The 23899-nt window shown below is 39.9% G+C and overlaps 1 protein-coding gene across 1 annotated transcript in view; it reads right to left on the reverse strand.

Annotated features, from left to right (window-relative positions):
• Positions 1 to 2983: 2983 nt before the first annotated feature.
• The window catches only part of hcn4 (hyperpolarization activated cyclic nucleotide-gated potassium channel 4), a 58657-nt gene continuing 37741 nt past the window's right edge, over positions 2984 to 23899 (reverse strand). The window contains exons 5-9 of the mRNA XM_068313171.1: positions 15559 to 15705; positions 15068 to 15308; positions 7092 to 7256; positions 4346 to 5289; positions 2984 to 3982 (exon numbers count right to left, since the gene is read on the reverse strand). Coding sequence (XP_068169272.1) covers positions 2984 to 3982; positions 4346 to 5289; positions 7092 to 7256; positions 15068 to 15308; positions 15559 to 15705 — 2496 coding nt within the window. The remainder of the gene's footprint in view (positions 3983 to 4345; positions 5290 to 7091; positions 7257 to 15067; positions 15309 to 15558; positions 15706 to 23899) is intronic.

The following is a 23899-nucleotide window of genomic DNA, read 5'->3' on the forward strand; positions in this document are numbered from 1 at the left end:
GAGGTAAGTTATTCATGCATTTAACAAAGAATAGAACCGCAAATCATAAAAGTGATAAGAATTACTGGTTCTAGCTGACCTGAATTCAATGGAAAATAAATTCTCTCCAGAAAGGAGGTAATGGTTTTACCAGCATTGGTGCGTCTGTCCATTACTAAAAATGGTAAATGAATGGATCTGATGAAGTTTTATTTTTCCCTTTATTTGTCCCAAGGAAAAATATATTAGTTTTATCTGGATCCAGAATATTTTCATGGACTCTTTACCATCAAGCGTTAGGAGTTATTGCAAAATATTTGCTGTTGACTTGATCATGCCTAGAATGCTAGGACAAAAAACCCCCACACCAAACCATCCCAAAATAGAATAATCTGGCCCCACAGAGTAATCCTCGGATCCCTTGAAATAGTAGAAATAGTCCCCCTGAAATTTTACAAATAAAATACAATGTACTTGGAGGTAATATCAAATTTTAAACCAAGCCGAAAAAAATGGCTCAAAACTTACTGAGACAGATATCAGTCAAAATTATACTTTGGGAAATGTATTTTTTTCTTGAATAACCATCACACTAAGAATGAGTCCAACGGGATCCGAATTGCAGAGGTAGGGTTTTATGGTCATTGATATATTATTTGGGTTAAACATGGGACTATTGCTTTCAGGTACTAGACATAATGTGGAAATTGAATTACTTAGGTGGAGTTACACTCTCTGAGTGCTGTCTAGTTCTACATTTGCTTACAGCAAATAAATTCAACAATATGAAATCATTTTGACACAAATATGATTGTTGAATATTTCCTGTTTTTCCCTCATAACTTTGTGACTGTGTGCATGATATTATATGTGCATTCATGCAGCCATGTGTCATGTTGTGTGTATTGCTATATATCATGATATGGAAACAGTAATGAAGGGAGAGGACGGTCACCATGCACCTCTGTGTGCAAGCCCATGATAGTCTGTAAGGGTCAAGAGATTACAGACATGTCTTGTTAAATTAGGCTGCTGTGGCTGAGTGCTGTGACTGAGCTGGGGACTCAGCTGTCTGAGTGGAACCTGGGTCTGTCTTGGTGATGAGCTATGGACAATCATGTAGAAGCACATCGCTCCTCCTCTCCTTTGGGAGTTAAGTGATATGCTTTTTTTTGTGTGTGTGTGTGTGTGTGTGTGTGTGTGTGTGTGTGTGTGTGTGTGTGTGTGGTTTTTGCTCTCTTTTGAGTTTATTTCACTACTGTAAAGCTCTCTAACAAGAGACTGAATGCATACACCTATTTATTTCAATCGAATCCCGTTTTAACAATTGTGTTTTCAAAATTTGCTGTGTATTTTCTATGGTTCAGAAATACCTGCAATATATATGCCTAATGTAACATACAGTACTTTGAAAATGTTGTTTTCTGTCTTGGAGAGGTCTTCCCTGTGCCGTCATGTGTTAAAATGTGAATTTGAGAAGCATCACAGCTGTACAGACATATTCCTCATAGGATGTACAGTAAAGAATAAGCTGTTTGAGACAGCTTGCTGAGTCACATGTCCCTATTACAATTTAGTCAGCATCAGTTCTGTGTCTTGCTAAAGGACACTTAGGAAAAAATTAAAAATCAGTGCTGTTGAAAATACCTGTCAAAAGTGTTGAACCAATAACATTTATAGATTTTGAACAGTCACTTATCCCTGTGGGACATCATATACCTACAGCACTTAATTGCAGTCTGAACAACAAAACATACATGTAAAATCTCAAATTCACTGGCCGACAATGAGAAATTTGTCAATGTTTAGCATAAAGAAGCTACAGTGGAAGGAGGAATGCACATATCAAGTGGTACATTTCCATTCAAAAGCACTGTTTGGATGTCATAAGATAAGATTTATTACATGCACCTCATTTGTTCAGTGAATGGAAGTCTATATTGGGGGGGTTGGGGGGGGGTAATGATATAAATTTGAATATTCATGATTTTTAGTAGATTTTTGTGAAAACGTCAAACCTCCTTTTGATCAGTCCATGGAAAACTCCTGCCTTACAGTTGACCGTTTTCATTGAAACGCACATCAACTGTCCCATTTTAACAGTTGCACACAGTCAGGAAGAATAAATCCACATGCTTTCTACAAAATAGCGGCATGGACTTGGAAGACAAAGTGAGCTTGTTAGGACATGGTTGAGGATTCTGCAGAATGGCAATTGCTCCAACACTGTAGTATCTCATTATTGAGACAAGTTTTTAGCTCATTCTATTCCTCTCCTCTTCAAAAACACATATTGTTAACTTAAAGTTTGATAAAAAAAAAATAAAAAAAAGACTGACGGGCCAAGAGGAGGTGAAATTTTACCCCGACATAAAAGTTTTTTGGTTTCCTAAAATCTTTTCTCAATCTTTCATAAAGTTTTGAAAAGTTTATACAGAGGATTAATATGTATAATCTACTAGATACATCTAAGGATCAACAATATGTGATCCTGTAAGAGATGGTACAAGAGTCAACTTTTCTCAAAGCCTGTTGTAGCTAAAAATGTAAATACTCTTTTTTTGAAACACACAAAAGCCTTTATACATGCAGGTATTAGTGCATAGGTTCCTGCTGATAAAAGAGAAATATTTTGTAGTCCTTTCAGTTGTCTCCCGAAGGATCAGATGAATTTGGCATAAGTACTAAAATAAAGACAATGACTGTCCATTAAATGGAGATGATTTTCCACACCCTCCTAGTCCTTATCTTAACTCTTTTAAATACACCTCTATACAATTTGAAAGAATAAAAAAAATTCAACATACCAAAGTCAATGTGTAAAACAAATAGAGAGAGCTTAGTGTTACCTGTAAAATGTCTTTTAAATCACAGTAAATTTAAGATTTTGGTAAAATGAGGTGAAACACAGTGAACTCTGAAAAAAGCCAGAAAATCAAGCCACACATGGAGAAAATTCAAGTGTGTTTCAGTTTGGGGGATCATAGGAGGGTGTGATCAATCCTCACAAATTGGAAGGGAGTTTAGAGCGCACAGTTTGAGGTTCTAGATCTAATGAGTGGGCAGCAGAGCCCCTCCGTAGAGGCAAGGCCATGGAGGCCCCAGGTGCCTGAGTCTGGTTAGTGTGCCCTGGTGACATCTGGACTGGAGGAGTCATGCGCCCCGGCACTGAGTGACAAGTTTTGGGCACAAGAGTAGGTGAAGAAAAGGGTGAGGGGTTATATCTTGCTTCCACTGAAGAGTGAGGGGAATGGTGGGCCAAAACCTGGGTCACGTCTTGGGGCAGAGATGGGTGGGAGCTTGATAAAAGTTTTAGATCCTCAGAAAAATGGCTAAATGGAAGATCTCTGCCTGTAGGCTGTGGCTGGCTGGGAAGAAGTGAGGAGAGAGTAGACTGGGGCATAAGCAATGAACTGTTGGAGCCTGTGCAACTGGGGGGGTCACTGTAGTGGAAAGTCCTTCCTGTCAATGGGCTTTGAATTGTAGGGCTAGGTGCCACAGGGGTAAGGCAGGGGGAGGCATTGGCTGAACCATATTGGGCCAAGGAGGCCAGGGCAGACCTCTCCATGGACATCTGGTGAGGCAGGATTACGGACTGGAGGGCTGCTATGTTAGAGTGACTGAGAGATGATGGGGAGCCCTCAACTGGCTTCTGGTTATGTTGTCCTCGATTTGGGGAGCCTTGTGGGGGAGAATGGAAGAGTTTTAAACCACTGGTAGTCCGTTCTTCCTCAGGAAATTTCTGTAAAGGAGTTGACTGAGGAAGATTTGCAGGTGGCTGACTATGGGGAAACTGACCAGTCATAGGGCTGGACAAACTAGTAGATATAGGACTTTGACAACGGGAGGAACTAATGAGCCCAGCTGTAATTCCACCAGAAGTACTGCCTAAAGGACAAGCGGTAGACCCTCCTATATGGCTCACTACTGCCCCTCCCACTGCACTGTCGATAGATCCTGCATTCATTCCTCCCAAAAACCGACTTGAACTTCCTTCTAAATGGTTAGATGTTGATCCAAAAGAAGCCTTTCTGACCAATCCTGTAGGATTCAAAACCACTGAATCACTAGATATCCCTCCTATTTGTACCCCAGAAGCCCTCACAGGCAAACCTGCAGAAACCACTCCCATTGATCCATCACAAACCTTTCCTACAGACCCTCTAGTGGTCACCGCTACAATTGACTCTCCAGAAGATCCTCCAACTGATTCTCCAGATACTCTCTTCATTGATCCTCTTGAAGTTGCTCTGATTAATCTCTTGGCTACATCTCCTACTGACCCACAGGTGACACTCCCCATGGGTAGACTAGATAACCCACAAGGTACTCGTCCGCAAGCAGCACCCACTGATTCTTCAGATATCCCACCTATTGATTCCCCTGAGATCTCTCCTATTGATCCACCAGTTGCTCCTCCAAATATAAAGTGTCCTCGTGGAGTAGCCTCTGTCACCCCCGTTGTAAAGTCTTCTCCAGCCCAAGCACTGTCTTCTCCAATGGCTCTTTCTACAGACCCTCCAACTGCTCCACCTGAAGGCCACCCTGTTGTACCACCACAGATTCCAACTGCCCCTCCACTTATTCCTGATTTTGTGCTTCCACCTGTAGATTCTTGGAGGAAGATGTTGGAGAGGGGTGGAGTGTTAGAGCGGAAGGGATGTTGACTTTGTGGTTGGGAGTGTAGCTGGGCCGTACTAGATGACGGTGAACCAGAGGAGGAGAACAGTCCAAATTGGAAGGCAGCGGTCCCTCCTCCACTAGACCCACACACTGCCCCTGTAAGTCCGCACTGGTCTTTGCTACCTAAGGCCTGTTTGCTAGAGCCAGTAGCCCCAGTACTTGACGTTATATGCTGGCCCCGAAAAGAGGTGAGCAATGGCATGTCCACCCCAGTGAACAATTTTGAAGGTGTGCTAGAAGGAGAGCCTCCTGCAGAGCCTGGTGCTGTAGATGGGGGAACAAAAGCATGAAACTTCTTAAACCTGTTGGAAGGGTCCTTTACAGACCCAAGAACAGAAACTGGAGGCCCTAGAAGAGTTTGTGGAAGGTGAGGATGGTGTGTCAGGGCAATGGCAACTGAGGTCGTAGCTGCTGCTGCCTGGAGAGGGGCCTGGATGAGAGGGGCCCAAATGACAGGGGTAGGTGAGGGCGGAGTCTGGGGTGGGACATTTTGCATGAGGTGGGCACAGTGGGCCATGTCCCTGTCATGCTGAACAATCTGTTGGATGATCTCATTCTCTTGATAATTCAGCACACCAGAACTGAGGTCATGCTGCACCTTGTGTTGAAGGATTGAATTTTTCTTGCCTGTGAAATCAAATGCACACACAAGAACATGATCAAACACAGAGTGACAGGTGGGAGAAGAAAGAAATTAAAAGAGCATTCAGCATCCATTATATAGGCAGTTAGAATAGAGTTGACATTTGAATATACTTGCGCAACCAACCAATTTTCCAATAACCTTTTAAATAGAGGTGATTTTCAAAGTATGATAAAGAGAGCAACTAAAGAAAGAAGCAAATGCAAATCACAAGTTGGGTAAAAAGCAAAAAAGAAAATGAGAAAGGATATGTGAAATAAAATGACTTAGCAAAAGGCAGGTGAAAGACTACTTAGAGACAGCAGCTCAGAATGCCTGACAATTTAAGGTGAAGGTGGTTTATGTTTGACTAGAGCTTACTGTGACTGCTGCTGTCACAGGGACAAAACAGAGAGAAAACATTGTAGGCTACTAAAATGTGCAAGGTCTGCGTGAGATAGAGTGTGATCTGTACAAAAATAACGAATCATTGGGCTAAAAATATTTTTGGGAACATATTCTAACTGTTAAAGTACAAATGATGTAAAAGAAAAGCAGGCTGAAAATCCATTAAAAAAAACTGGAAAACCATCTCTACAAGACATCTGCATTACAAATCATGTCGGAGCCCTTAAAATATTAGGACATCAAATCACAAGAATTATAACAAGAAAATTCTTTTACTATTTTCTTTTTCCAATATTATGTGTTCTTGTTGCTTGTAATCATGCTCTTTCCATGACAGCATGGACTCTGAAGTTAACAGGGCAAGTTAACAGTACACAGGGTCAAAGAGACAAGATGAAGTTGCATCATTACATGTTCACTGCTGACCCAACTTCTGGCATGTGTTAAACTCTAACCTAAAAATTTCACCAGTTGAATGATTGTAGTAGCAATGGCAGAGTGAATTCACTTCAGCACCATTTTCAATGTGATATGAACAAAAAGACTGTTAAATCAGCAGGTAGGTGAGTACAATTAAGACTAGATCAATTCCTCATTTTCTCTTATGACCAGCGGCAGGTTAGCAAAGGTGTTTCAGTGAAGTGCTATATCTTCATCTCACTCCAATCTTGCACCACATGATCCTGCATCACCTAGACACCTCCAACCAAAGGGCAATTAGCCAGTAATTGATTTGCGAATCATTGCTGAGTGAGTGACTTTTTTGGTGAGAATGAAGTGTGAACATGAACATAATGTCCAGTAGAAAGGACATACATCAGAGACCATCTTGGGGAAACCTTGCTATCAGCCTACCGCATCTTTTCAAAGCAGCCATTTTCCACAAAAAGGCACCCTAAAGCAATTTCTCTATCTCCTGTTCTAAACATAGCTGAGGATAAAATAGAGCATGCAGTGAGGCTGAGTGATGCTACACAGGAGTCTTTCATTGTGAATTTTTCATCTGCTTAGGCTGAACTTGGGAACAGTAATGGATATGAAAAGAATATCAATTTTACGCGAGAGAAGTCACCTAGAGATTTCAAGATCAACGTTGTAGTTACATGTTTATATAACGATGACTTTAAAAATGGTTTTGGTAATTGAGTATTGGTCTGATAATTTGAATACTACACTTTTCTAGGAGGTTTTGTTTTCTAATATTTATGTCTTCTGTTTCAGCATTGGTTAAATGACATGTATAAAGAAATAAAAGCAGAAACATAATAACTAACCTGATAAAACTCAAAAACTAAATCGACTTGATGTACTAATTTAGAATGAAAGTAGGCTTGACGCAAATATCAAAAATAGACATTGAAAAATTTGTTTAAGGTTAAAATTTTCTTGACTTTCTCACCAATACGGTCCAGCCTGTCCAGGGCAACAGTCTCAAAGGCTCGTCTCATCATAGGATACTCCTCCAGCACCTCATTGAAGTTGTCAACAGAGAGTGAGTACAGACGACAGTACGTGTCGGCCCGGACACTGGCTGTTCTTCTGCCTCGTGTCAGCAGACAAATCTCTACAAAAAACATCAACAAATTGAAAAATTAAACTGAGAACCCTGTAAGTTAAACTCAGAAGTGTAACAGAACTGTTGACACAACGGAGTTATGTGACACACATTCTTTCATTACCTTAGTCATTTTCTGTTACTGATGTTTGGTGGGAAAGCGGAAGCTAGAGAACCCACACAAACACAGGGAGAATATGCACAGAAAAGTCTGTGAAGCAGAACTACACACCAAGTCTGCAGGTACTTCAGTGCTACTGATGCTAGCATGTTAGAATCAAGGTACTTTCAACGCTGCTTTTTAATTAATGCCTAATTAAATGATTGGAGCTGCGCGGTGCACTGGCATCGCGCCCGGAGTTTACTCCCCCTTCAACCCCTAAATGAATGAATGAATGAATAAAAGATTGGATCGGCTTATTTCAGGCCTATGACAGCAGCAAATACAAAAAATATTTATTAACTGCTGTCAGTTCCACAGGCATTGCAGAGATAACTTAAATGATTAGCTCAGGTGATTGATTTCTGATTTCTTCATGGCACACACAGTAGTTTGGCTAAGGTGGGCCACATATGGTCATCATAGAAAGGCATGAGGAAAGAGCAGACTAGTTTAACCTAGTAAGGTTTAAATAAACATTACTAGGTTCTTATAACATTTAGTTTTTAATATATTCAAGTAAGCGACCTAGGGCCAGCCACTTCCTCTGGACGAAATTGCAGCAGCTACAGCCAGATGAAAATATCAAACTACTTGACAAAAGGCATCAGAATACAGGAAATGACATTTGCTCTGTAAAAAAAAATGATCCCAGACCTCTATTAGGTTGTTACAGCCTCAATTTCGATGCTTCAAAAGCCAAACTATAATATTAAGAAAAATGATACAAATATTCCACAAAATCATCTCAGATATATTGACAGTTTATCACCTTAATTTCTTTAATTTTTTTAAAGGTGTGTGTGTGTGTGTGTGTGTGTGTGTGCGTGTGTGTCCATAGGTGCAAGAGAATGTACTATATTTGTGTCTATGCATGCAAGTGATTTATTCATGAGAGCCAGCCAGTACTAAAGAGTAAGGTCTGAATAAAACCCGGTTCTGGGAAATGTCTGTTACACGTTCTGTGTATACACATCCAAATTTGAACATATTTAACACACATAACAAAGTGTGTATTTATATGGGTAGAATATTTTTTGGATTATTTTGGAATAATTTGTCTTGCTGACACACATTCACTGTCCCAGTTGGACTACCTGTGTTGAGTGTATATATAAAACACACACACATAGACACACCACTGTGTGATTTCCACTCTAATGACATTCTTCTCTATTGAACCTGATTGGGCTCTATCCTTTTGTTTAAAGTTCAAAGTCAGCTTTATTGTCGGTTCTGCCACATGCATACATATACCAAGAACTGAAATTACATTTGTGTCGACCCAAAGACATAAACGCTAAGAGCTAAAAATTTAAATACAATCAATCATGAGGCAAAGACAAAATGGTGACAGTGCTAATCTACATAAAGCATCTTTTCAGGACCTGAATGTAATAGAGTGCAAATTTCTACCCTAACCCTAACCCTAGCTGTTGCACAATTGGAAGGAGGCTGAAGAGGTTGTTGGACAGGTGTGTGGTCACTCGCAATTTTTATTTTTATTTTTGTTAAATGCTGAAATAAAGTCTATGAACAGCATTCTAAAATAACGAGTCCTGAGGGCTAAGTGGAGTGCCTTGGAGATAGCATCGTTGGTTTTGGATGATGCACATTCATGATGTTTTGGTGTTTATGTGTTTACGTTTTCATAACACGCAGTCCCCCCACCCCACATAGCATGAGCTTCTTTGAACGTTATGTTGGTGCATGTGTTGCCCTGGTGGGATGCATGTTTGTGCACAGTAGTCAATCTGATATGCTAAGCTAAGCTGTATGTCTGTTGCTTCCTGATAACAAATTCTGTCAATGAGTTTGAATGGATGAGGGGCTGATTGATTTTGTCAAGAAGCAGAATTAAATTAAATAATGCACAGAACTCACATCAAGAACTGGACATGAAACATTTTTTTTCTTGAGGACAGCTCTGTCAGACGGTGACATGACGACTAAATTTACTGATAGTGAAAGAACTTTCACTTAATTAGTCACAGCATGACAGTCATTAACAGTGATGGATGCTGCTAAGCTTCGGAAACGTAATCTCCACTCTGCCATTTGATATTAACAAGGACTAAAATTTATTGTCAAAGTGAAAAAAACGATTATCACCATACGATTTAAAAAAAATAAATTAAAATTTACATTTTGTCACCTGAATTATACACTATATGTAGGGATTACTGGAGGTAGCAGAGATGAAGATGAAGGATAGGATCAGGAATGAGTACATCAGAGGGACAGCACATTTTAGAGGTTTTGGAGATAAAGTCAGAGAGGCCAGACTGAGATGGTTTGGACATGTCCAGAGGAGAGATAGTGAATATATTGGTAGAAGGATGCTGAGTTTTGAACTGCCAGGCAGGAGGCCTAGAGGAAGACCAAAGGGGAGGTTTATGGATGTAGTGAAAGAGGACATGAAGGTAGTTTGTGTGGGAGAAGAGGATTCAAAGGACAGGGTTAGATGGAGGACACTGATTCTCTGTGGCGACCCCTGAAGGGAAAAGCCCAAAGGAGAAGAAGAAGATGTAGGGATTGCAATCGCACCTTTCAGTATAATAAAAGCAAAGAAAAAACACCTTTAAACATGACCTCAATAACTGACACATAGCTGGGGGAAAATGGCATGTAAAATTTACTCCATGGCAATTGTATTGGTTTGCATTCCACTGCACAGGACATATTTTTCTGGTCACTGACTGTGAAGTGGTCATGACTGTGTGTGATGGTTTGAAAAAAATTAGATAAGTGAAGAGAATACTGCAGCGCTTATGATTTGACAGGAGTGTGAATGAGAACAATGCACTCTACTGTACAATGAAGCATATGAATAACTTTGTAATATGTTACTATTTATGTGGGCACGTATGTGAAATAGATCATGGGTGAATGAAAAATGGCAATGGTAGCTAAACAACTGTGGTAATGTGACTTTCTAATGTGTTTTTCTGCACTCTGTACATTTACACATGTTTGTGTAATGCGGGTGTGACCTAGCAAGGGAGGCCAGGCTGTAGCTGCCCTGGGAGTCCATTTCCTGCAGCGCTGCCCCGATAATACCCCATGGCTCTGTATTAAATCCTCTTGTCCCGTAACTTTCTGGATGAAGACAACACTGCCAGGAAGAGGCAGTGAGCTGCAGTGAACAACTATACCCTCGTCTAACTGTCTTGCAGAGGCAAAGTGAAGCCCTTATCCTTGGCAGTGTTATCTGAGTTACAACTGTGGAAGAAACAAAAAATCCGCGGCATATTCTGAACTCGGCTCAACATACTCTGAGTGAAACGATAAGAGATTAAGCAACATCTAGGGTTTGGTTAATACAGGCATCTGGAATTAGGTTCAACAACACATAAAAAAATGAAATTGGGATTTAAAGACTAGGAAAAAAAAAACTGGTTTGATAAAAGACGACTTACTATGAGTAGAAAAAAATACTATGAACATAAAATGTATGTCTAAGGGGCCCTGAAAGTATAGAAATACACCTGAAAGGGCAAAAAGTTGTTTCTGAGGGTTCCCTGGCTGGGGCAAGGTCACCACATTCAATGGAATGAGTCATAACTGTGAGTTTTGTTGTCTCAAATTATCATCATGACTGAAGATGAATGATAGTCCATGAATTAATCATTTCCTTTACTCAGTATGTTTGGTTCTTAAAATGGCCATATAACCTAAATTCTTGTATCAAAGAGTCTTGCTTTGTTATTGCCATGATTGGTGTTTCGTTTTCTCACTTAAGGGACAATGCATTCATCAAAATTGAATGACACTAATTAAAATTGGATGTTGCTCAGGGAAAGGACAACTAAGACATCATATGCTGTGACCTTGGTGAGATCACACATGACTAGTCTTATGTAGGATGGTGCTGCCCGTGTGTTCTGAGCCCTTACTGGGGAAGATGCTTCCCCTGAGTCCTTGCACTGGCTCTTAAAGCTAAAAGCAGAATGCATTCACAGTGTTAGTGTGTGAGTGTGTGCAGGAAAGAAAAGGGGAAGGAAAATAATTCAGACATTTTGGGTGTACTGTATTGCTGTTTTTCAGTTTATAAATATATTGTGTTCAAAATATAATAAAATGTCTGCGAGACATACAGATAAAAACGGGCAACAATCTGTGCTCTAAGTTTCCACCAACTTTCTATGGACTATATGTACATGGAGCATGATACAATTATTTAAAAAAAAACAACAAAACAGTTTATGAGTAAAGTCTAAAGTGAAAGAGTTTGGTGTGCTGAGATATGATCTTCAATGAAATTCTAATACCTAATATCAATAGCCAAGAGGTAGTTCTCTAATATCAGAGGGCAAAGGGTAAGACTGCTTGGTACGAGGTTATTCTGTTGATTTAGTCAATGACTTGAACACATTATATGTAAAAGAGAATTTGAATAAGATAGTAATGTGGCTGCAGTGCAGAATGCGTGTATACCTATATGTGTGTGTATAGCAATCAAATGTAAAGTGTATAGCAAAATGTACAACAATATGCTTGCACAAAATAGAGTCAGACCATAATCACAGGGATTCTGTGTGTGGTAAACATTAATGTAGCATCTTGACTAAGTACTTTCTAACATCTGTAATTTCAGAGCTACATTAAAATCTACAGATATACATGAACATAAACACAGAGAATATAACATCAAAATATCTGGACCTATAAACTTCTGTGCATGGAAATGAGAGATTTCTCTTTCTGCTTTGACTATTATTTTAATCGAGCTTCCATCTCTGTGTACACACAGTATACCTTATATGATTCTATATATGTATCTGCCTTTGTCTTTGCATACACATTTGTGTGGAGGTGAATTTATGTTTTGTGGGGCATCTTGTTCTGTGATAATGTGTTCTGCAACATTGTCTAGGAAAACTCAACCAGACTCTGAATCCTGCTGTCAGGTCCCATCTCCCTCCTTGACACTGTCCCAGCCCACGGAGCAGAAACATCCACAGTCGGTTCCCTGATTCCCTGTGACATTCCATACTCACTCCCTTACAGCATTAGCATAGCTTAGCAAACACCTTCTGTTCCGCTAGAGTGCAGTGAGGAACAAAAGACACAGTAAAAAAAAGGTTCAAAAACCAGGACGTGTTTTGTTTTTTTGTGTGTGTTTGTGTATGAAAAATTTTATATATATATAATTTTAGTTTATGTAAAATGTAAGTACATAGTACTCAATAATAAATTGAGCTTATTTATGGTGCCCCGAGTCGAAAGGCAATTTTTATGGACCCTTTTTAATGAGCCCAATAAACTCAAACAATGGTTTTTATATTTCCTGCCTTTGTAACATGTCCAATAATCATTTAGACCCTCTCTCTAAGTGATCATAATGTATGTTTCAGTCAGTTACAGTGCCTCAATCTTCAGACAATGCTGTACCAAAATGAGACGTACAGTTGTGGGCGGGTTGACTTCTCCTAAACTGGCTCAGTAAGGGTGGCCCGTTGGCACCTCTATCGCTCAGTTTGGGCTCAGAGAAGGAAAAAGACAAAATACTAAAAGACAGTGCAGATGGGATAAATATTAATTAATCCAGTACACACAACCAAGAAAAAAGAGGAGACTGCAAACTGTGCAGTTAACATTCTCACTTTCTCTGTTAGGAACTACATACTGTACTTCCTATGTGTTGCTGTATTTTCTTTCTTCTAACCTAATCCACAGTCACAGCTGGCCAGTTAATCAAAAAGTAAGATATATCAGGGGTGCAATCAAAGTCAGCTTTTGATAAGCACCTCTGATTGGCATGAAGGGTCACCACAGGGGCACTGCGATCTACTCCAAGGGAGAAAGAGGTGCCATCTGAACTTGCAAGACTTCAATTTCTGCAGGCAACAAAGGAGGAACTATAATGACACAATTACCTACTCAAGGCACTGAGAGTGCAGCAGGGATGGTTGCATATGTATTTCAATACTGAACTTGAGGAGAAAAAAATGGAGTAGAAGCAGGGTTGAGGATGCTTGTTTTTTTTACTGAGCCCACAGCAGGATTGAAGGAGCAGGCCTGGCAGAGATCCATGTGTCCTTTGACGTCAGTTCTGCAGTCACATTACATCTCCTCTCCCCACTGGATTGCTGTGAGCCCAGCCAATGCTCCCATCCAGGACATGTTGTGTCCACTTTAGACTTTAGGCTCTAAGGTTTGGGCTAATCCAGCAGCCAGCAAATTAGAGCAGACTGCCGAGTATGTAATTGCGTAAATAATGAAGATCATTGATTAAGGTCGTTGATTAATTAAGGTCATTGAATTAGTGTTATATTACATGAATTTGCTCAGATGATGATATCAACTTGTTTACTATCGTGTAAACTGGAGCCTGCTGGCACTTGGAGTCCTTGACAAGAAATGGTGTTGGAGGACTAGAAGCCTATCTTATTCTGCACATAGCATAGAAAAAACTTACTGCTTTTGAGCTCCTGCTTTCTGATCATAACAGTCTCACAAAGATCAACATGCACCACACAATCCTTGTGCTGATACAGCATCAATTAATTTCATGAATGACTAACTAATGTTTGGTAACAAACTCCCGGTGGCTCTATCTAATATGCCTCAACCTTTACTCCCACTGAGGACTGCCACTGCCAGGAATAGTCATAGGATAGTGGAGTCAAAATCCTACTGCCTGTAATGCGCAAAAGGGCAAAGTTATTCACAGATCCAAGGTTCAAAATTAAAGTACAGAAGGTAGAAACAATTTAAAAACCAGTGTGTCTGTATTTCTGGTTAAACTGAGCCAACTTCTGTGAGCTGAGTAGAGACAATGCATCCAGTCTAAGACATTCAGATGATATTGTCATCAAGAGTACACTCAGTTCAGCATCTTTGACTGGCTGAATGTCATACACTGTGCCATCGCAATCATGCATATGCTGAAAAATAAGCCCGTAAGCTCACTGAACCTCTCTTTAAATTTGAATTCTACTTTGCTGATGAGGGACCAAAGGAGGAAACATTTTGGACAACATTTGAGACAACATAGCCCAGAGGAAAAACTAGGTCAAAATTCTCTAAAATGTTGATTAGTTTTGGCATATGTAGAGAAAGACATCCTGCCATCTTTTCATTATTTCTGTGGAGCCCTCCAGAGAGAGGGCATGAAGATGGACTTAAGCAGGGAAGGCGTAATTACACTTCCACAGGCAGGTCATGTGCTGTTAAAAGCTGTGCCGCTATTTCTCATTACTTAACAGTGTGGTCTAAATGACATGCTGTCACTGGACAACTTAATTGGTATTTGGTGAGGGCAGTATGGATGCATTGTCTACTACATGTGTCGAAGGCGCAGTGGGACCATAACAAGCTACACATTATCTTACTATGATTGATACTTTGACACCAGCTAAGTGAATAATTTATGATTGACTAATAACTCATGACTTATGATTATACCCTCAGTTACGTATATATAGTATAACTGGGGCAGTAATCATGTATGTCATTTTATAGCTTTCTGACCCTCTGAAACTGTTTTTTTAATTGTGTATGATTTGAGCAAAGAGAAAAGTCTTGTATAAGCCATGCACAAGAATTTGAGCTGAAGGGCAAGCTCTGCATGATATATCCCATATAATGATCTGCTTTCTTTCGATCAAATCTAAAACACTTGTCCATTAAGGTGGTCACTTCCAGCTCATCTTACCTCCAAAGTAGGAGCCATCTGAAAGCTTGGTCTCTTTGTTGCCTTTTGTTAATACACTGACCACCCCATGCTGTATGAAGTACATTTTTTTGCCAATGGTGCCCTCCCTGATGATGTAATCACCAGGCTGGAACACCTCAAACTTCAGCTTGGTAAGCATGGATGTAACAAAGTTGGGGTCAGCATTGGCAAACAGAGGCATGGATGCCACCAGCTTTCGACAGTTAAAGTTGATGATTTCCTGTGAGAGCAGAGAAATAAAAGCAGTTAACAAAGGCAACAGTGAAGCGATGGTGCTACACAACAATGTACTTACATCTCACAATTTCAGGTAGATATCATAGTAACAGCAACAGGTCAATTAACAGGTAAAATGTCAGTTGTTCTAAGATATAATATATTCTTATTTGGATTTGTTCTTAAGGGAAATGTCAAACACAAACTTTTGATGATGTCACAACTACATATGCAGACAGGAACACTTATCCTACCTCTCGAAGCGGCTCGTTCAGCTCCCCCAGGATACTCTCTTCATCAAACATCTTGCCCTGGTAACGGTGCTCATAGTAGTCATGGATTCGCTGTCTCATGTCTGCTGGCAGCTTGTGAAAGGACATGTATTGCTCCACTTGTTTGTACTGTGGGGATGCAGAGGCACACGACAAGTTACTCAAAAGCTGTAGTGCTGTGGAACAAAAACACAGCCACAGGGAAAACCAGATGCTGAGGTCAGACACACAAGGACATGGAGACAGCTACATGCAGGTCACGTGGGTAGTTTTTCAGTCATTTATATAAATTCTCATACGGTCTGTCTCAGTAAGCGGCAAGCAATCTTATGTCATGCATTCCATTGTGACTAAATAGTGGGATACTATTGCAACTTTATAGTTTTGCATCTCTAAAAGTACAAGAGAGTTCTGAGAGGTATAATCATTGACAAGAAGTGTTCTCACAATAAAAATCCAGAGGAGCTTGTACAAAAGTACAATATTCCACTGCTGATGGTCTGAATCACTACGGAACTATTATTTAAGGTAAATATGCCCCAACAGTATTCAGCAGTATGATGAATACAATGTGAATTCATTTGATCTTGCTAAATTGAAAATCTGAGATCCCGCAAACAATAATTTATTGTTTTTTTTAAAAATCTGGCCTACTTATTTCCAGATGGAAGCAAGCTATTTTTATTTCTTTATTTAATGATTAAATAAAGTCATCATGAATATATGGCACATATTTTTTGAAGTGAATATTAGAAGAAGATACATTTATGCCACTCAGGTAATTCACATCCACACTTGCTGCAGCATCTCATAAAACATAAATGATATAAATGATGCAGGCCACTGTGAAATACAGAATTTATTCATTCATTCATTTTCTCGACCCTGTCTTCTGCTTGCGCAGGTCTCTGGGTGCTGCAGCCTATCCCAGCTGACTGGAGGCGAGAAGCAGGGGACACTCCAGGCACGACGCCAGTGCACCACGGAGCCACATCAATACACAGACAAGCATTCACACACAAACTCACACTTACAGTCAAATTTGGACCGGCCAATTAACCTGAAGCGCATGTTTTTGGAGGTGGGAGCAAGCCGGAGAACCCGGAGAGAACACACACAGACACGAGGAGAACATGCAAACTCCTCACAGAGCGGGACTCAATTCCGGAACTGCCTTCCTGTGCAATGACAGCGCAACCCGCTGCACTACTGTGCCGCGTCTTATTGATATATCATGAAAATAATTCATGTATTTAAAATTTAAGACACAATCAAAGCTCCAAGGATTTAAGGCTGTATTTCATGTAAAGTTTTGAGTGATTGCACTATAACTATCCTTTACTCTTTTTATTTTATTTCATTGAAATCTGGTGAATGTCCTTTCGTTTATTCTGGAGTAAAGGAGGTGAAGGTGCAGATTAAAGCATGCTAAGTGTTCTTCTTGAATACAAACAGGCAAAATCATTGATCTTTGTTAGAGAGAGAAGAAAAAACATTCATAAGATAAAACTGGAGGTGTTCTTTGATCACTATATCATTAATGTCAACAGCCTTCCTACTCAATAGCATAGCTGACCCCGGCTGTCTCCCTCATTGATCTCACTCTAATACTGTAGTCATCACTAATCTTGGAGGAGATCATCAAAAGGCCAATCTTTTGGAAATATAGCACATTTAATAAGGGCAGCTGTCTCATGAAAGTCAGAGTGTTTTTTGTGAACCAGAGAAGCTGTCGGGCTTCTTGTTAATCAGAGACGTGAGTATCGTTGTGAAGAAACATATACAGTATATACATGTTCTATCTTTTCTTTTCTGTTTCCAACTCCATGTTTCGTGGAGGCCTTTCCCATCGCTTACCATAAAGACGGGATTAGATGATACTTTATCTACTTTAATCAGACATTAGTAAATTTTTGTAATAAATTCTTCATTTAATAAATTGTTACAACAATCACAACTGCTAAATGAAAAAATTGCCAAATAAGATTAGATTAGATATACTTTAATGATCCCAAATTGGGAAATTCACAATAATAATAAGAATAAACAACAACAACGCAACACTTTAATTTTATACATAAACTATGAACTCATAGACGCTTCAAGTGAAATTTTTAGTTCATATGTATTAAGCAAGCTGTAAGCTAAAGTTCTTACAGAAGAAAGAATAAGAAGAGAAAATAAGCTTGAAGATAAGATAAGCTTGAACTCAGTGTGCGTGGGGGGATATGGATGAGTTATATCATGAGTTATAGTATTGGGTTATGATCCTCATAAACCCTTGTGCATAAAATTGAGTGTATACTGATGTGATGAAATAAAATATATGCATGGTGAAATATATATTTTTTAATCCAAGAGAAGTAGAGCTCTCGAAAACAAATGCAGATATTTTCAGTTGTAGTCCTATTGGCTGCCATGTATACTAATAACCTGTTAATCTATATCATGCTGTTTAAAAATAAGAACTTTACATACTATACAATTAATCCTATTATGTATATTCCACTTGTCCTTAACGTAAGGTAAATTACACACCTTCACTAAACTCCTAAAATAAAGCAGCTTCACTGTTGATGTCAGGAAATCCTTTCAAGAAGTCATTTAGGAAGTCATCTTACCAGGCCACTCTATAACTTATGGGCCTAAACTAGACCCGGTTGCCTTGTGTGACTGATAAAGTCAGGAAGTCAGCAATAGATTCTGGAACTATAAGGGTGATTACTTTTTTTTGACAGCTGCTAAAAGAAGGGGGGAGTGAGTTGTTTGGCCCTTGTTTGGCCTTTGCTACCTCTACTTTCACCTTACGCTGCATCTCCCTGTACTCCTGTCTACTCTCCTCAGTCCTCTCAGTGTCCCACTTCCTCTTAGCCAACCCCTTTCTCTGTATACACTCCTGTACCTCCTCATTCCACCACCAAGTCTCCTTATCTACTTTTCTTCCAGATGGCACACCAAGAACTCTCCTACCTGTCTCCCTGATCACATTAGCTGTAGTTGTCCAGTCATCTGGAAGCACCTTCTGACCACCCAGAGCCTGTCTTAACCCCTTCCTAAAAGTCATGCAACACTCTTCCTTTTTCAGCTTCCACTATTTCGTCTTCTGCTCTGTCTTTGTCCTCTTCATCTTCCTCACCACCAGAGTCATCCTACACACCACCATCCTATGCTGTTTCGCTACACTCTCGCCTACGGCTACTTTGCAGTCACTGATCTCCTTCAGATTACACCGTCTACACAAGATGTAGTCTACCTGTGTGCTCCTACCTCCACTCTTATAGGTCACCCTATGTTCCTGCCTCTTCTGGAAATTAGTATCCACTATACCCATTTCCATCCTTTTTGCAAAGTCAACTACCATCTGTCCTTCTGCGTTCCTCTCCTGAATACCAAACCTGCCCATTACTTCCTCATCACTTCTGTTTCCTGCACCAACATGTCCATTGAAGTCTGCACCAATGACAACTCTCTCACTGCTAGTGATGTTCTGCATCACTTCATCAAAGTCCAACCAATTTCTTGGCAATTTCTCCTTCTCCTCCAGCTCACATCCTACCTGTGGAGCATACCCACTGACAACGTTGAAAATCACACCTTCGACTTCTAGCTTCAGACTCATCACTCTATCCGACACTCTTTTTACCTCCAGGACATTCCTAACAAACTCCTTCTCCAAGATAACTCCTACTCCATTCCTCTTCCTATCTACACTATGATAGAACAACTTGAACCCTGCTCTTAAACTTCTAGCCTTGCTACTTTTCCACATGGTCTCCTGGACACACAGTATGTCTACCTTCCTCCTCTGCATCATGTCAACCAACTCTCTACCTTTTCCTGTCATAGTTTCACCATTCAACGACCCTAGTCTCAGTCCAATACTCTTGGCGTTCCTCTTCTCTCTCTTCCTATGAACACACTTTCCTCCTCTTCTTCTTTGACCAACAGTAGTCCAATTTCCACCGGTACCCTGTCGATGAACAGCACCGATGGCGGTCATTGGTAACCTGGGCCTTGACCGATCCGGTACGGAAATCATAGATTTGATTCGCATGTTTGATTTGGCAAAAGTTTTATGTCAGATGCCCTTCCCAACACAACCCTCATTTATCCGAGCTTGGGACGGGAACATTTCCAAAGTTAAAGGGCTGCTTCAACAATTTTGATCATTGAGTCCTTAATAAAGAAGGCAAGAAGATACCAATATTGCTTTGTGTAAAACAGCTGTGAAATTAGGCAACACGTTTTGCCATCTTTGCAAATAATCCCACGCTGTGCAGCGCGGCGTGTCATAGCTGTCAGACTACTTTGAACACAGCCTGTCTGGGCTACTACCAGGTTGCAGCTGATAGGTGTAACCCATATCCTGCACCTTATGTGAGTGACATAAAGACATTAGACATGACATAACATGAATTGTAATCTTGAGATTGTCGCCTAAGTCTTAAAAAAAAAAAAAGCACAGCTAACATATAATACCGACATTTAGCCACAGCTTTGCACCAGGATCCAATTTTATTCTCCTATCAAAGGGAATTAGTCAAGTGAAAAATGCATGACGATTCCCCATTGCTTTTACATTGATGAATACAACTCTAGGTCAGTGTTTCACTAAGCTATTTCTAAGCTATTTCATATTTAATCTGATGGTTCTAAGAGGAGAGGCTGACAGGTCTGTGAAGAGACCATCCATGGGGAGACTGAATTCTCTTACAGTGTGATAGGCTGATAACGCTCCCCATAGCAGGAAATTATATGAGTGCTTTGCAGCTGTCATCACACTGTCACATGGAAAATCCTTGTTTCCCTACTCAACTGGGAATAATCACATCATAGCCAGTATTGAGGAGGTAATCATCCATCATCAGCCTCCATCGATGCACTCTGAAAACCAGGAGGTCAGGCTACAGTGTGACTCTTGACTCTCAACATGAAAGTAGGTAATGAGAACCATTAGATTGGTTTTTTTCTTGCTCTTTCTTTGCCACTGAATATGAAGACAGATGATGACGTCTCCACTTCTTTTCAATGCATAAAAATCCAAATGAATTCTAGCTTAATATTTATTCTTTTGTCATGCTTTCAGTTTTTGTCCAATACCCTTCTCTCGCATGCTACTGTCCAAGAAGATGAACATTTTGGGCTGGATAAAAAATAACATGAATAATTTGAATTCTCATTTTCATTCTCCTCCTAGTCTATTATCTTAATGCCTGATGAAAATGTAAGGGAGCATACTGTATATTGCGGTTAACTAACACACAAAATGAGAAAATGGATAACAGACAAATAGCAGTTGCATAAAATGTTTCACCTGTAGCTTTTTGATGCACGTGGTGCAGGATGTGTCACATGATTGTTCTGATTTTCCTCACTGGTGTCCTGTTAACCCAATCTCCTATTGTGTTAAGTCTCCACCCACCTACATGTGCCAGTTTGTGACATGTCCATGTTTTATCCTTACCAGCAAATCCCTTGTGTACTTTACTGACTTTCTAGTGTGACTTTTACAGATATTGACCCTACCAGTTTTAAATTTTCTTGTAGTATTGATGCAGACCTTTTATATTTGCAGCCTCAACAGTAAATGATTGATACTCTGAACAATCATGGCGACAAACATGAGTGCTTCTCACTGGGTTTGTACTAAATACATAGTCTAGCATGGAAGGTTCCAGTCATAGATATGCTGAGAATCACCTCATTTTTCCTCTTTCACCAACAAGCTTCCCACTTGTGGCATGCATGCCTTGATGATTAGTATTCTGTGAGGATACATTAGAGATCCTGCCTTTTTATCTGGAGGCTCAGCTAGAGTCCCGAACTACCGGTAGACGCCGGAAATGTGACAGCGTGAGGTTTTCAAGTGAGCTTAATCAAATATATAGGTGGAGAGATAACCATGGTGGTGTTTGGTGTGGTATTAAGTGCATTATAATGGCTGTACTTTTCATTGGGTTAGATTAACAAATAGCTGGTCCATGGAGATCCTTTGGGCATATCAGCAGTCATTGAATCTGCAGTGAAAGTTGTGTGGCAGAGAGAACGGGGAATGTAACACACCACTTTAATGTCATCGGGCAGGTGATGACTAATGAAAATGGTTCTTACTGTAAGGCAGAATTAGACTTAAGCTCCTCAACTTGTTGACAGCTGAGTCCTTGGGTTGATTGTGTGAGGAAACAATGACTTAACCTTGACAAAATATGCTGGAATTACTGTTTATTATCGCTGCATTATTATTGAGTTTTTAAGGACTTCAAAATTAACAGATATAACAAAATATCAAACCTACTGGTAAGTAAAAAGTTGTACATTTTATGAGTTCTGGAAAATTTATGTATTTCATGAGTTAAAACTGTGTGTCTCTCTCTCTCTGTCTGTCTCTCTCTCTCTCTATATATATATAGTATATATTCAAACATACATACACACATTATATATATACAGTATATATCAGTCAGTCATTTCACCCGCTCAATCTGCTTACGCAGTCACGGGGGAGCCGGTGCCTATCCCGGCAGTCTCAGGGCGTGAGGCAGGGGACACTCCGGGCACGACGCCAGTGTGCCGCGGAGCCACATAGAAACAAACGATCACTCACACACACACACTCACTCCTACAGTCAATTTGGGACCAATTGACCAATCGACCTGAAGAGCATGCTTTTGGAAGTGGGAGTAAGTAAGTAAGTAAGACGGAGAACCCGGAGAGAACCCACGCAGACACGGGGAGAGCATGTGAACTCCGCACAGAGCGGGACTCGAACCCGGGTCCGCCATGTTGTGAGGCAGCAGCGCTAACCACTGCGCCACCGTGTCTCCCTACAGTGTGTATATATATATAGTATATGTACACACACACACACACACACACACACACACACACACACACACACACACACACACACACACACACACACACACACACACACACACACACACACACACACACACACAGTGGTACCTCTACTTACAAAATTAATTGGTTCTGGAAGAACTTTCTTAAGTAGAAAATTTTGTAAGTAGAGACGCATTTTCCATGCAAATGCCCTAATCTGTTCCAAGCCCCTAAAATTCAGACATAAATGTTTTATAAAGCATAAAAATGCATCAAAACATGTAACAAATACATGTTACAATTCAATTATTACACAATAGAGTTGTGCATAATGTAAGAGTATTAAATGATTTATTTCTTGTGAAGACGATACTATTACTATTTCTATTACTATTGTATTGAGGGATTGGGACGGAAGACTAAAAGACAACTAGAGTCTCTTCACTCTCAAATAATCAGTTTTAGGCCCTTGCTAAATATTTCCCAGAGGCTATATTTAATTGCCAAGTGTTGATTGGAGTTGCAGAGGGGTGTGGGCTGCTGCAGCCCAATGCCATTTCCATCCAAAGCCATTTGGGACTAGCATGCCACAACATGATTCTCATATACAAGTTCTTCCAGGGCGTCCCTATTCGTTACTTACTACTAATTGCTGACACAATATCTCTAAGCAATCACAGTTTGAAATTTTTTTTTCTTTTAAATCAGAAATGCTTCAAATATCTGGAACATTCTACAAGAATCTATGTATGATCCATATATACATGTTAAACTTAGCCCTTCAATTGTTGGCGGTTCAATGAGGTGTACTGTTGATGTTGGACTGATTTGGAAATGAATCATGAATGATAAGAATTCATCAAGGATAAACTTATAGACACATCAAATAGAGCTGTTGATGTGACTCAAGACAACAGCAATGGCCATGGGTAAAAGTAAGATTTTTCTGGCAGCCGAAAATCCTTTCAATCGTCTAAAGTATCTTAACAGAGATCAAATGATGTGGTGCTCTGCAAATTGGTCATGTCTTAATGCCGCAGTACAACTTAAATATAAATGTAATTTTACCAAACTTTTTGTTTACTACCAGGTATTTTGCTGCTGTGATCTTGAAGACCTCTTTGTTGAATAAAATCAACTCGACAAGGCTTGAAGATGTTTCGTATTTAATCCAACAGGCTTCTTCAGTTCCTCTTGACTATTAAACAGACAGGTCTTCCATGACTTGAATGAGTCTACAAATATCTGAAAGAACTCACTCATAAAGTTATGGAATAAAAAAAATCAACATTATGATTAATTGTAAGCTCTACTTCACAGTTTTATACATGTACTGTATATCACGATTATGTGTTGTGGTGAGGTTCGGTTAGGGAATAGAGACAGGACTGTGGAGACCACCTCTAATTTTGTCTTCATTTATGTGAGAAAGGTGGTCACATGTATAAAACAAAGTGAGAAGAAACCATAAATGAGCAGCAA

The sequence above is a fragment of the Antennarius striatus genome, chromosome 1 (assembly GCF_040054535.1).
Source record: "Antennarius striatus isolate MH-2024 chromosome 1, ASM4005453v1, whole genome shotgun sequence".
NCBI lineage: Eukaryota > Metazoa > Chordata > Actinopteri > Lophiiformes > Antennariidae > Antennarius > Antennarius striatus.